This window comes from Terrapene carolina, unplaced genomic scaffold, assembly GCF_002925995.2.
Source record: "Terrapene carolina triunguis isolate 2854851 unplaced genomic scaffold, T_m_triunguis-2.0 Scaffold238, whole genome shotgun sequence".
Classification (NCBI taxonomy): Eukaryota; Metazoa; Chordata; order Testudines; family Emydidae; genus Terrapene; species Terrapene triunguis.
In genome coordinates this window covers 1,714,077-1,726,836 of record NW_020664589.1, presented here as the reverse complement: position 1 = coordinate 1,726,836, position 12,760 = coordinate 1,714,077, and the positions used below count along the sequence as shown (strand labels likewise).

General features: G+C 49.3%; 1 protein-coding gene across 2 annotated transcripts in view; it reads left to right on the top strand.

The window, feature by feature from the left end:
• Nucleotides 1–12,760, top strand: part of WHRN (whirlin) — a 99,953-nt gene that overhangs the window by 22,436 nt on the left and 64,757 nt on the right. For both annotated transcript variants that reach the window (XM_024206063.2, XM_024206062.2), the window contains exon 3: nt 3,643–3,858. In XM_024206063.2, the coding sequence (XP_024061831.1) occupies nt 3,643–3,858 (216 nt within the window). The remainder of the gene's footprint in view (nt 1–3,642; nt 3,859–12,760) is intronic.

Genomic DNA, 12,760 nt, shown 5'->3' with positions numbered 1-12,760 from the left:
GTTTAGCAGGCCAATGCTCAAACCACTAAGCTATCCCTCCTCCCAAAGTTTCATTTTCTGTTACAGTCTCTGTTTTAGGGCTGCTATCTTAGTGTTTTTATCCTGCTGCCCATCACTGTAGGCTGAGTGCTGTGGGGTTTTCACATGCGCTCCTTCACATTGTGAGTCTTTGTGGCATGTTTTCAGGGCCTCCGTCACCCATCTGGGGCTTGCTGGTTTCAGAGCTTTGTTACTGGCTAGTAGAGGGGGAAAGTGGCATCTGGAGCCTGGGCTCTGAGCAGGGGCTGCCAGGCAGCTATTTTTAGCCCATAACACAAACATGAGTCAGTTGACTTGGGCTCTGAGACTTGCTGCGGCTGAAGGGGTTGTTTTGTTTGGGGGTTTTTTGCAGTGTAGATATTCTTTTGGTCTTCTGACTTGGATGTTAGCTCCTACTGAACAGATCAACTAGTTCACGAGCCATATTAATGAGCTGATGCTTGAACACTGCTATATAGGTGCCGGGTATTAGTTTTGATTATATTTCTCGCCTAGGACAGGGCTGCCTTGGGATTTGCTTCATTTCAGCTCTGAGGAAGCACTCACTGCTAAGGCAAAGCCAGTGTGGACTCACGTTTGGAGCCTTAGCTCTCTCCATAGGTACCTGTTGGAGTGGAGGTCGTGGTGCAGCCCCTGAGCAGACTGCCGCATTTAGAAGTCCCTGCAATTAATCCAAGGCCGTGGATTGTTTTTAAAGACCTCTTGTCCCAGGGTAGTTCCCTACTGGGTGCTGGGAAGTGGGCGGGCGCAAGCCAGCCCACAGCTAAAAGCCCCTCCCCATCACAGGGTAGCTGGTCTCTGTGGCTAGACTGAGTCCAGTGCCCCAGACTGGAGCCTAATCCAGCTAATTAAAGATGGCTGTGCTACACCTGGGTCTATAAGGGCTGATAGGAGGCAGCTGAGAGGAGGGCCGAGATAAACTAAGTCCTGGGTAGCAAAGGCTAACTCCCGTGGGGAGGGCTTAGAGAAGCCACCCTGGAACTGTTGCCCCAAGGAGGGAGCAGAGCTGGCTGAGGTGAGGAAGTTGCCAGCAGCTGGAGTGTCACAGACCCCCGGGAGGGGTGGCCCTGAAGCCTGGGGACCCGGTCCTGGCTTAGGGCCGCTCTCTGGTGGGTTGTTTAACCTTTGCTGTAAAGGGCTAAACCTCCGTGACTGGGTGTGGCAGCACATGTTTGGAGCTGGGTTGCAGTGGTGGCCAATCTCAGTGACACCTCCCTTCAGCTCCCAGAGTGGGCTGGAAGGAACTTGCAGCCAAATGGCTCCCCGTGGTGAAGCGTGGAATGGGTCATGTGCTGGATCCAGGGCTTCCTCTCTGCAGCTGACATGGGGATCTGCTTGCAGGGAGAGCTTCAGAGCTGCCCCACCAGAACAGTGCAGGGGTCTAGCTAATCCCATTTCCCGGATCTGAGAGCGGCCAATACCAGCACCTCTTGGCAAGTTCCCCCCCACCCCACCCCAGGCATGGTGCTCTAGTTCAACTCAACAGGAGACCTGGCCCCCAAACCTGGCTGGAAGAACCAGGAGGAGGGTGGGGGTTAGCATCCCAGGCACAGAAACATTCTGGAGGGGGGAGTGATCTATTTTTTTTCTGCCCCCACAATATGCCCTTTGTACCTGGAGAGTGTGTGAGGTGGGGCAGCCTGGGCCCCCTTCTCTTCTGGCCTAACTCCCTCAACACCTGGAAGTGGGGGCCTGGAGCTGGGCTGGGCAGGGAAGGGGCAGCCCGGCAGATCGGTGTCATTTTGGGCTGGTGGGAGGGCTGTCTCCCCTGGGGGAGAGGGTGGGTCTGCTGCCAGATATACCTACAACAGCCGCGGGAGCTGGGCAGGCAGCTGCTTTGAATGCCTGGGCTGGGGAGCGGTGATAACTTGCAGCCACAGTTTCCCTGACTGGTCCACTTCCTCAGTCTGCTGTGCATCTCTGGGGCCAAGGCGAATGCCTGCCCCACCGGTTGCCCCCAGCCCTGCTGCTGCCACTGCCCAAGCCCCTTCTACACCCTGGGCTCCTTGGTGCACACTCCCTGCTCCCCATTCAAGGTGAGCATCTGCTGTCTCTGCCCCACAGGCATATGTATATTAAACCGGCAAAGCAGCCTCCGGCCGCTACCAAACGCTAAGCTGCCTCAATATTACTTAAGATGACCAGATGTCCCAATTTTATAGGGACAGTCCTGATATTTGGGGCTTTTGTCTTATATAGGCGCCTACTACCCCCCTCTTCCCCTGTCCTGATTTTTTACACTTGCTGTCTGGTCACCCTAATGTTGTTGAGCCCTGTGAGCAGCTGGTTGAGCTCCCCTAACGTTAATTACATGAAATTTAACTACAGAACAACTATCAGCCTTGGCAGTACTAGCCAGAGGGGCAACCGGCAAACAGGCCCCGCTGGATCTCCTGGTCCCCTCAGGGTGGGGTGGAAATTTTTTAACTAATTATTGCACGTGTTAATTGACTGTTTGTGCTTGGGAGGTGTACGGTAAGGAACGGCACCCAAGACTGAGATTCTCTTTCATGGGCTTGCTCCAAAGCCCAGTGAAGTCAAGGGGAATCTTTCCAATTGTCTTCCCTGGCCTTAGTAGAGGCAGGGCAGGTTTCCACGAACAGCAGTCCCTGTCGCTGATGAAGTCCTGGCCTGGTCTGGCCTGCTTTCCCAAGGAGGAGAAATGGCTCCGTCTCCAGACCTGGGTCAGTCCTAGGCTGCTCGTGAGCAGCAGAGGTCCCGTGTCCTGGACGACTGCAGGAGTCCTGCTGTTGGGATGTGGTGAGGATGGAGTGGGGAATTTGGGCTGAGCAGGCCTGGGGAATTGCCAGACCCGTGGTCCCTCTCTCCTGGGAGCCTGGCTCTATCAGAGACCAGAACCAACTGCTTCAGAGGAAGGTGCAAGAAAAGAGAACCCCTAGTGCGTGAGTATGGAATAACCTGCCTATCAGAGAAACTGCTTCCTAACCCCGGGCTGTAGGGGTTGGATTATGCCCGGAGACACGGAGATGTATACCCCTTCTAAAGCATTTGCACCCTGCCTATTGTAACTCTGGGTAACAGTGTGTGGCTGCTCCGCAAATATGGCAAGAGCATACAGTAGATCTGGATCCAAATATTGCAGAGGAAGGATGGTCCAGTGGTTAGGGCACTTGCCTGCAACTCAGGAGACCCATCTGGTACCCACAGTTACGTTAGACAGAATACAGCATCCTGCCCATGTGAGATCATTCTCAATCCCCTGGTGCTTTGCATAAGAATTAGGGTTGTTAACTCCAATGTCCTACCTCATTCCAACATGCTTCCCTCTGACCCTGCTTCAGTTTCAAGTTATGTGCTCATCTTTGCTGCTTGTCCTATAGGGACAATGTGGGCTGTTAAACAGCTGTTGCGATCTACCCCAGAAGTGGCTGCATTTCAGCAGAGGGTTCAGAGATCCCGAGTCCAAGTCCTGGATTTGTGAGGCTTGCTCCATCCATGTTTGTAAAGTGCTTGGAGATCACCAAATGAACGGTTCCATAGCAAAGCAAAGCTTTGGCATTATTGAAATTCCATTTGCATTAATTGTTGTTTCCCTTGAGCTCTGGAATTAATTCCTTTTTTTTCTCCCGGACTGTCTCACAGGCTCTGAAAGGCTCCAAGAAGCTGAACCTGTCGGTGCATTCGGTTGGGCGGATCCCTGGGGGCTATGTCACCAATCACATTTACACCTGGGTGGATCCCCAGGGTCGGAGTGCATCCCCACCCATGGGCCTGCCCCAGCACCAGAGCAGCTCCCTGCGGAAGGACGGGGAGAAGAGGAGTCACCTCCAGCTTCTGCAAGAGGGGGATGAGAAAAAGGTGAGCAAGAGGGAGAAATTCAAGCCCTGGGGCCTCATCTCCCCTTGCCATAGAAGTTCAAGCCCCCTCCACTCTGTCATTCCATCTTCCATCATCGGTTCTTACCAGAGCCAGGGCTGGCCCTTTGCTTCTGGTCCTGTGCCATTGCCTTGCACCGTGCATAGTGCAGAATGCTTCCAAAGTGTTTTGCATTCACTTTGCAGTGGTGCAGATAACTACAGAAGTGGGCAGGGCAGTGGAGAAGAGGACCCCCCGCTCTCTGATCCGTTCCCCAAATTCACAACTCTGTTCTCTTGACTCTCCGTGTGATGCCCAGAAAACACCCCTCTGTGATTTTGTGTCTAGATTTTAGCTTCAGCTTCTCGGTCCCTGTAATGGCAGAATCATGCAGAACTGAATGGGAATGAAGCCAGCAAAATATAACCGGGTTCAATAGAACTGAATAGAAAATGAGGCCCTTCTTCTAGGCTTTTAGAATCAAAGGTTGTTTTGAACATCAAAGAGCCAACGCCTTTCCTGAACGGAGATGGAAACAAGGCTCTTTCAGATGCAAATAGGACTGTCGGTGGCACTTGCAGCTGGGAAGCTGCTGATCAGACCAGAAACTGTTTCTGTGATGTTTCCCAGGCTGACCATTAACTTTGATGTCAATAACAAATCTGATTGATATGAAAAAATCCACACTGGCTCCTCTTGTGGTGGTTTGGGGCATGGTTCTTCTGATGGTTGTATAGCAAAAGAACTTACTGCTGCTTTCCCTCCATCTCAGATCATTTTTGTTTTCTTTCACCATTGAATTTTGGGCCAAAGGCTGAAACCTTGGGGGGTAGGGGGGCTTCAGTGGGAGTCTTGCCTGCATAAAGGCTGGAAAAAGCCTGAGTTAGAACATCAGGATTTTTCTCTCCAAATATAGTGCCTCTCCTCTGCTTTTCTTCTCTGTCAAGGGATCTGGGTTTAGGACTCTGTGGAGAGAGGCAAGGTTATTTGGCTAACTCACATGACAGCCAGATATGGGGAGGCTCATTAGCTCCTATCCAGGGTCATGGCTCTTAGAGGGAATTGGGGACAAACAGAAGGTCTAGGAATAAGCCAAGCAAAGACTTGTAACTTATACTTAACCATAATTCCCAAGAAGGGGTGAATTTTGGACACCACCTTGTATGCATGCATGTGAGTTGAGAGAGCAGGGGAGGAGGGGAAATTGACTTATTCCAAACGTCCTGTCCTTTCCTCTCTCATACCTTCGTATTTTTCCTCTTTCTCTCACTTAATCTTACTTCTTCTTCTTCTTCTCACCCTTTTTGCTCCTCCACTTCTCTTCCTCTCTTGTCCATCTCCCAGACATTCCTCAAAATGGAAAGCTTAGGAGTCAGGGCTTGGTGGGGGAAAAGTGTCTCGACCCAGCTTGGCTTTGCCTTAATTTTCTTTATTTTATTTTTCTGACACCAGAAAAAATAATGTATTTAGTGGCTGAGATTTGAAATAATGCTTTGTGCTTCCATAGCTCCTTACAGATAAAGGTCTCGAAGCACTTTACGAGCCAGAAACCTCACGGCTCCCCTCTGAAGTAGGTATTCTATCCACTTTGCCGATGGGGAAACAGAGGCACAGCGAGATGGAGTGGCTTGCTCAAGGACTCGCAGCAAGACAGCAACTGGTCCAACTACTGTTGACTTTAATGGCAGTTGGATCAGGCCCCTAGCAAAGCTGGGAACAGAGACAGGCATCCTGGGTCCCAGTCTTCTGCCCTAGTCACTGGACAGCACTCCCTCTTGAAACCAGAAATGTTTTAAAGGAAGCCAATGTTGGATGCATTTGTGCAGAACTGCCTGGTCCCAGGGGAGTCAGATGTTTCCTCTCCATCCTTCTGATTCTCTGGAGACGTGTAAGCCATGTCCCCCTCTAGAGCAGTGGTCTCCAAAGTGGGGTGCGCGCACCCCAGGGGATGCGCAGGAGGATCCTTCGGGGTGCGCGGCAGGAGGAGCGCCGCCGGAGCAGCGCCGCTTCGGCAGTTCGGGCGGGTGTCCGAGCGGCTTTTTTTGCTTGGGGCGGCAAAAATGGTAAAGCCGGCCCTGCGGCGCGGCAGGGGGTGTATTCTCAAAACATTTTTATTGATAGGGGTGCGCGATCAAAAAATGTTTGGAGCCCACTGCTCTAGAGCGTTAGGCCAACTACGGATGGATGAACCTGCTATAGCCTGGGCTAAGAAGTGGCCGTCTTAGCTCAGGCAGTAGAGGCTTGTGCATTAAGATCCAGAGGTCCCAGCTTTGATCCCCATTAACACCGACCCACCCAGGGGCATTGGCGTTACCCATGGAAGAAAGCTGGTGAAGCACTGCTCTCTTCAGTTTGCTGGGACTGTGGTGCTCAGACACTACAATGATGTTGAGGGACATGTATGTGGCTGGACAGACCTAGATTCATAGATTCTAGGACTGGAAGGGACCTCGAGAGGTCATCGAGTCCAGTCCCCTGCCCGCATGGCAGGACCAAATACTGTCTAGACCATCCCTGATAGACATTTATCTAACCTACTCTTAAATATCTCCAGAGATGGAGATTCCACAACCTCCCTAGGCAATTTATTCCAGTGTTTAACCACCCTGACAGTTAGGAACTTTTTCCTAATGTCCAACCTAGACCTCCCTTGCTGCAGTTTAAGCCCATTGCTTCTTGTTCTATCCTCAGAGGCTAAGGTGAACAAGTTTTCTCCCTCCTCCTTATGACACCCTTTTAGATACCTGAAAACTGCTATCATGTCCCCTCTCAGTCTTCTCTTTTCCAAACTAAACAAACCCAATTCTTTCAGCCTTCCTTCATAGGTCATGTTCTCAAGATCTTTAATCATTCTTGTTGCTCTTCTCTGGACCCTTTCCAATTTCTCCACATCTTTCTTGAAATGCGGTGCCCAGAACTGGACACAATACTCCAGCTGAGGCCTAACCAGAGCAGAGTAGAGCGGAAGAATGACTTCTCGTGTCTTGCTCACAACACACCTGTTAATACATCCCAGAATCACGTTTGCTTTTTTTTGCAACAGCATCACACTGTTGACTCATATTTAGCTTGTGGTCCACTATAACCCCTAGATCCCTTTCTGCCGTACTCCTTCCTAGACAGTCTCTTCCCATTCTGTATGTGTGAAACTGATTTTTTCTTCCTAAGTGGAGCACTTTGCATTTGTCTTTGTTAAACTTCATCCTGTTTAACTCAGACCATTTCTCCAATTTGTCCAGATCATTTTGAATTATGACCCTGTCCTCCAAAGCAGTTGCAATCCCTCCCAGTTTGGTATCATCCGCAAACTTAATAATCGTACTTTCTATACCAATATCTAAGTCGTTAATGAAGATATTGAACAGAGCCGGTCCCAAAACAGACCCCTGCGGAACCCCACTCGTTATGCCTTTCCAGCAGGATTGGGAACCATTAATAACAACTCTCTGAGTACGGTTATCCAGCCAGTTATGCACCCACCCTATAGTAGCCCCATCTAAATTGTATTTGCCTAGTTTGACGATAAGAATATCATGCGAGACCGTATCAAATGCCTTACTAAAGTCTAGGTATACCACATCCACAGCTTCTCCCTTATCCACAAGACTCGTTATCCTATCGAAGAAAGCTATCAGATTGGTTTGACATGATTTGTTCTTTACAAATCCATGCTGGCTGTTCCCTATCACCTTACCACCTTCCAAGTGTTTGCAGATGATTTCCTTAATTACTTGCTCCATTATCTTTCCTGGCACAGAAGTTAAACTAACTGGTCTGTAGTTTCCTGGGTTGTTTTTATTTCCCTTTTTATAGATGAGCACTATATTTGCCCTTTTCCAGTCTTCTGGAATCTCTCCCGTCTCCCATGATTTTCCAAAGATAATAGCTAGAGGCTCAGATACCTCCTCTATTAGCTCCTTGAGTATTCTAGGATGCATTTCATCAGGCCCTGGTGACTTGCAGGCATCTAACTTACAGATGAGTATCTTTCTATTAGACAGAACTGCCTATCCATCTACTGTATCTATCAATGTCAGTGCCTGGGGGACCCATTCACTCTGTGACCCGTGGAAGCATCATTTGTGGAGCAACTCTAAGGCTATGTCTACATCGCAAATAAAACCCACGGAGCTTTGTCTCATAGCCTGGGTCAACTGACTGGGGCTGTAGGGCTAAAAAGAGCAGTGGAGATGTTCCAGAGCCCAGGCTGCAGCTGGAGTGAGAACCCAGTGGCTGGGGGAGGGTCTCTGCAACCAGGCCCCAGCCCAAAGGGGAACATCTACAGGGCTATTTTCAGTCCCACAAGCCTGAGGCAATTGACCCAGGCTCTGAGACTCAGTGCTGGTTGGGCCTTAATGTGCCTCTAACCACTCAGGGTGAGGCTTCTCCTCAATGGCTTTAACAGTTCCCGGCTCCTTGACTGCTCACCCAGGAGGCTGTTAGCGCAGCCTGATGTGAGAAGAGGCACCTGTGAGCTCACACCTCTCCTGGCGGTCAGGTAGAAAAATCTGTGAAGGGACAAGATGTTTTGAAATGTTCCAGCCGGCCCCAAGGGAGAAGGGGGCCATTATTTTCACATAAGGAGAAGAGAAAACCAGCCATCGTGGAGGGAGATTGGTTCGGTCGGGTCCCTCCTCCCCGCTTTGTGTCACCTTCCTGTGGATCCAGGGGGCTGGCAGGGGCTCTTTGAAGCAGGAGCCTGGAAGTGTTTCTCATGCATGTCACTCTCCTCTTGCCTTTCATTTCTCTTTCTTCTTCTTCTTCCTTTTGTATGAACGCAAAATGCTCAGAAGGCCAGAGCCCTCCGTGCCAGCTGTCTCTGAGCCTGGCCCGCTGCTGTGCGAGGCTACAGGCTGAAAGTGCCAAAGGAAGGGGGTGGGCTCCTGTTGGCTGGGGCTCCTTCTCCCTCAAAGCTCTCCCGATTTTCAGCACCTGCCTCGCAAGCCAACCCTTAATGCTCTTTAGCAGCAATATGCAGAGCATGGTACGTCTGTTACTCTGTCCTCTGAGCGAAGCAGAAAAAGCCGCTCCTGAAGCCTCATCAGTATGTGGAGCGGAAGAAAGCCATGGGCCGCTGCACACTTTATTTTATTCAGTGCTGCCCGGCAGGCTGATTACCGAGCGGTGCCTTGCTCTGCCGGCTAGTGACTGACGACGGTGCTATAAGGATCAATAGCCACGGCTGGGAGCGAAGAGGAGTGCGACCTTACAAGAGAATTTGGGGAGGCTGTTCTGGAGATATTTGTCCAAGGGTGCACTTAAGGGATGAATTATCCAGGTCATTTTGCCCTGGTTTAGCATGCACCACAGAGCACTCAAAACATGCCCCAGTCCCCAGGACCTGAGCCCAAAAGGTACTAAGCACCCGTAACTCCCATCAACTTCAACAGGAGCCACTGGATCCTCGGGATCAGGCCCTAACCCAGGCTGTGCTCTGCTTTTCATACTGCCATTATGACTGCGGCTGTCCTGCTTACAAATGTCATGGAAATGCACCATGTCCCTGGATAGCTCAGTGCTGCTAGGCAGGAGTGACAGAAGCCCAGGGTGGTGTCTGATGTCTAGCCAGCTTTAAAATCCTTGGAAAGGGTTGGCAATCTCCCCCGCCTCCCCAGCTTCCATTTCTAATTAGCCTGGATGTCTGGGAATAAATACTCAGACGTCTTGAATGAGTGGCATTTGAAAGAGAAGAACAGTTCAGAGATCTGAATTCAGCCCTAGAGCTGGCGACAGATGCGACGCAAAACAGAAGGTTAACTGGAGAAGGAGGGGATGTAGCTAAATATAGCAGTGATGCTCCTGTCGTTTTCTGTTCTTGCAAGGTTAAACTCAAGGTCCAAGCAGGCATCGCACACCTGTCAGGGTAGAAATGTTCCCAGCCAGCGTTCTTCCCTGGCACTGCTGTTCTGTGTGCCCAGCAGGAAGGTGTCTGTAGCATTGTTTAACAAGCTCACGTATCTGTAGATGAAAGCGTTCATTATAAGGAAGGCTTGAAATGGAAACGGCTGCTATTGGGAGGAGGGGATGTGGGAGCAGTGTAACCAATCTGGGGAGAGGTGTGTGTGTGTGTGTGTATGTGTGTGAGAGGGTCAAAGGTATGGAGAAGGATGGTTTTGTGGGTGCGTGTGCCCACATTTGTGCGAATTATGTTGCAGTCAGACAGGCAAGAAACCGAACTTTAGAGAAGCTGTATGATAAGTTGAACATCTGCCCTCAACTTCCCAAAAAGAAAATATAAGTGATGGTTCCAGACAAAAAACAAAAGGAAGAAAGACCAAGTGGACACATCATATATGGAGGATGCAGGGGGCAGGCTGCTAGTACGTACCTGACAGCAAGAATATTATGAGGGTCTGCTTAACGATGAGAACCCTTCATATGCTACACTGCCATTGTGTGAACCAGCAATCCTGGCTTTTCATGAGCGGTAGGCGGCAGAGGTCAAGGCTGCATTGCTGAAGATGGCACTCAGAAAAGCAGCAAGTCCAGATAAAGTCACAGCAGAAACTATCAAAGCCTTGAAAGAGTTTGGTATATGCTGGCTCACGTGAGTCCTGTGCATAGTCTGAAAAGAGAAGAAAATCCCAAGAGAACGGAGAAAGTCCATACTGGTACCAACAGACAAACAAAAAGGTGGTATATACAACCGTTCAAAGTACCGAGAAATTAAGTTGCTGTCCTACTGCATGAAACAGAATCATAGTTGCGTTTGCCAAACAGCAGAGCCCATTTTAGGAAGGAGTAGTTTGGTTTTAGGAAAGGAAAAGGGACAATAGATGGTACGTTCATTGCTAGATAGTTGGTGGCAAACTGGAGGGGAACACTGAGCGCAGTTGCTTTTTCCTGAACGCGGAGAAACCTTAGACAAAGTACATAGGTGACTGCTAGCGCCTCTGCTATGATTCTATGGGGCACTGGAGGACCTGCTCCAGATGGTGATTGATTTGTAGGGCGGTTCCATGGCAAAGGTGCAGATGCCCTTCGGTGTAACAGAGGGTTTTGTGGTGAAGGTTGATCTCCACCAGGGATCAGCACTTAGTCCATTACTATTCAGAATTGTGATGGACTTCATAAGTAAGCAAATACAAATAGAAAATGGTATGAAGTTGATCTATGCAGACAATATTGAGCTGACCACTGATAGCGAGGGAGAATTGGTCCAGGCAATTGATATCTGGAACAGGGAACTAAAAACGAAGGCCTCAAAAGGAGTAAAGAAAAGACTGAAGTCATATGAGTGACTTGTGCAAAACCAAGACCGATGAATATCAGCGCTAAGGGCTGGCGCCTAAATCAGGTCTCTGCATTTCAGTACCTTTGGGCTGGTTAGCAGCAAATGGAGACCTTTATCAGAGAACTGCAAGCAAGGCTGCTGAGTGTAGGGGAAGTCTGGGTCAAGATAAGTGAAGTGATTTATTATACGCAGATGCCCAGACTTAAGGGGCACTGGACAAAACCATGGCAAGACCAGCGCTTCTATACAGATCAGAGACTTGAGTGACCAAAGAGAGGCACTTGAGAAGACCTGAAGTCATTGAAATGAGATGTTGGAGGGCAGTGAGAGGGGTGACTTTGCTGGACTATACATGGTATAATGTCACCAGGAGTGAGATCAAGGTCTGCAGGAGAGAGAAGCTGCAAGAGAGGAAGTTGAAGTGGCATGGGCACATATGAAGAATGGAAGAAGGACATCCTGTTAAGGAAGCAATTGAGACTAGAGTTTGTGGACAAAGAACAAGAAAGCGGTGGATAGATGGGAGGATGGAGTGGATATGCAACGAGTGCTGGACTGGGAAGCCTGGAAAAGAATGATCTGGAGACCTCAGTTAGCTGGGGAAAAGGGGGAAGAAGAAGCTGTAAGCCTTGATATGCCCCATAGGCCAGATCTTCTAAAGAGCTCAACCCATCAGGTGCACGTTGGGTGTGGAACTCTTCTGAAGATCTGGCCCCAGGTCCTTCTGGCAATGGCCTCTTTGGCAAGGGCTGCTTTGGCTGTACTAAGTCATTGTTTTGTCCCTTTTGCTGCATGCTACAGGGATCTGGATTCATGATTTCTAACTCTAGATCATACGCATCATCTTGAGCGGATGGCTAAACGTTCCCAGCAAGGCCTTGCCTTAGCAGAAGTCACCCTGACCACATGCTTTCAGCATCTCACATGGCAAGAAATCGTGGACCTAGCAGTTTAAACAAAGCTCTACCCCAATGGTCAAGCTGTCCTGCAGTGGCTCAAGAGCATGAGTACCAATCTCAGGGCAGACTGTGAAACAGGGCACAAACTCCAAATTGGTTGAGAGTTCTGTTCTTAGATTTCACCAACCAAGTATCCAGTGTCAACTTTTTAGGCGCTATAAGATGGACTCAGACAGTCTCCTTGGGTACTCCAATCTCTCTTGTCACCTTGGGAAGCTTGCCTTTGTGATAGATAGACCCCTAACACAAATCAGAATACTATTCAAGTTACTCCCAGTCCAAAAGGACCAGTCACTTACCCCAGGTCAATTGCCCCTTAGATCTCACACCAACCACAGTTTTTGTAGTTTATTATAGGAGTGGCTCTCTATCTAAAGAGTTATGAACTAGGAAAAGGAAATCAGTTATTTACAAGGTTAAAGCAGGTAAACACACACACACACACAAAGATGAGTTAGTCATAAGTTTCAAAAGGTAATAGAAGTTTCTATAATAAGCAAGCTCTGCACAGGGGATCTTTTGTTATGTTTAGTCATCCTTGCCCCCTCAAAGTCCTAACAGCATGAAAGATACAGTTCCTCCTTGTTCGGGCTTTTTATTACTTCTTGCGTCTGCTTTGAGCTGCAAATTCAGCTGTTGGGTGGCGGAGGAGGATTGGGTTTCCAATGAGAAATCAAAAGTTTGAGAGGAAAGCAGGCAGCTTCCACAAAAA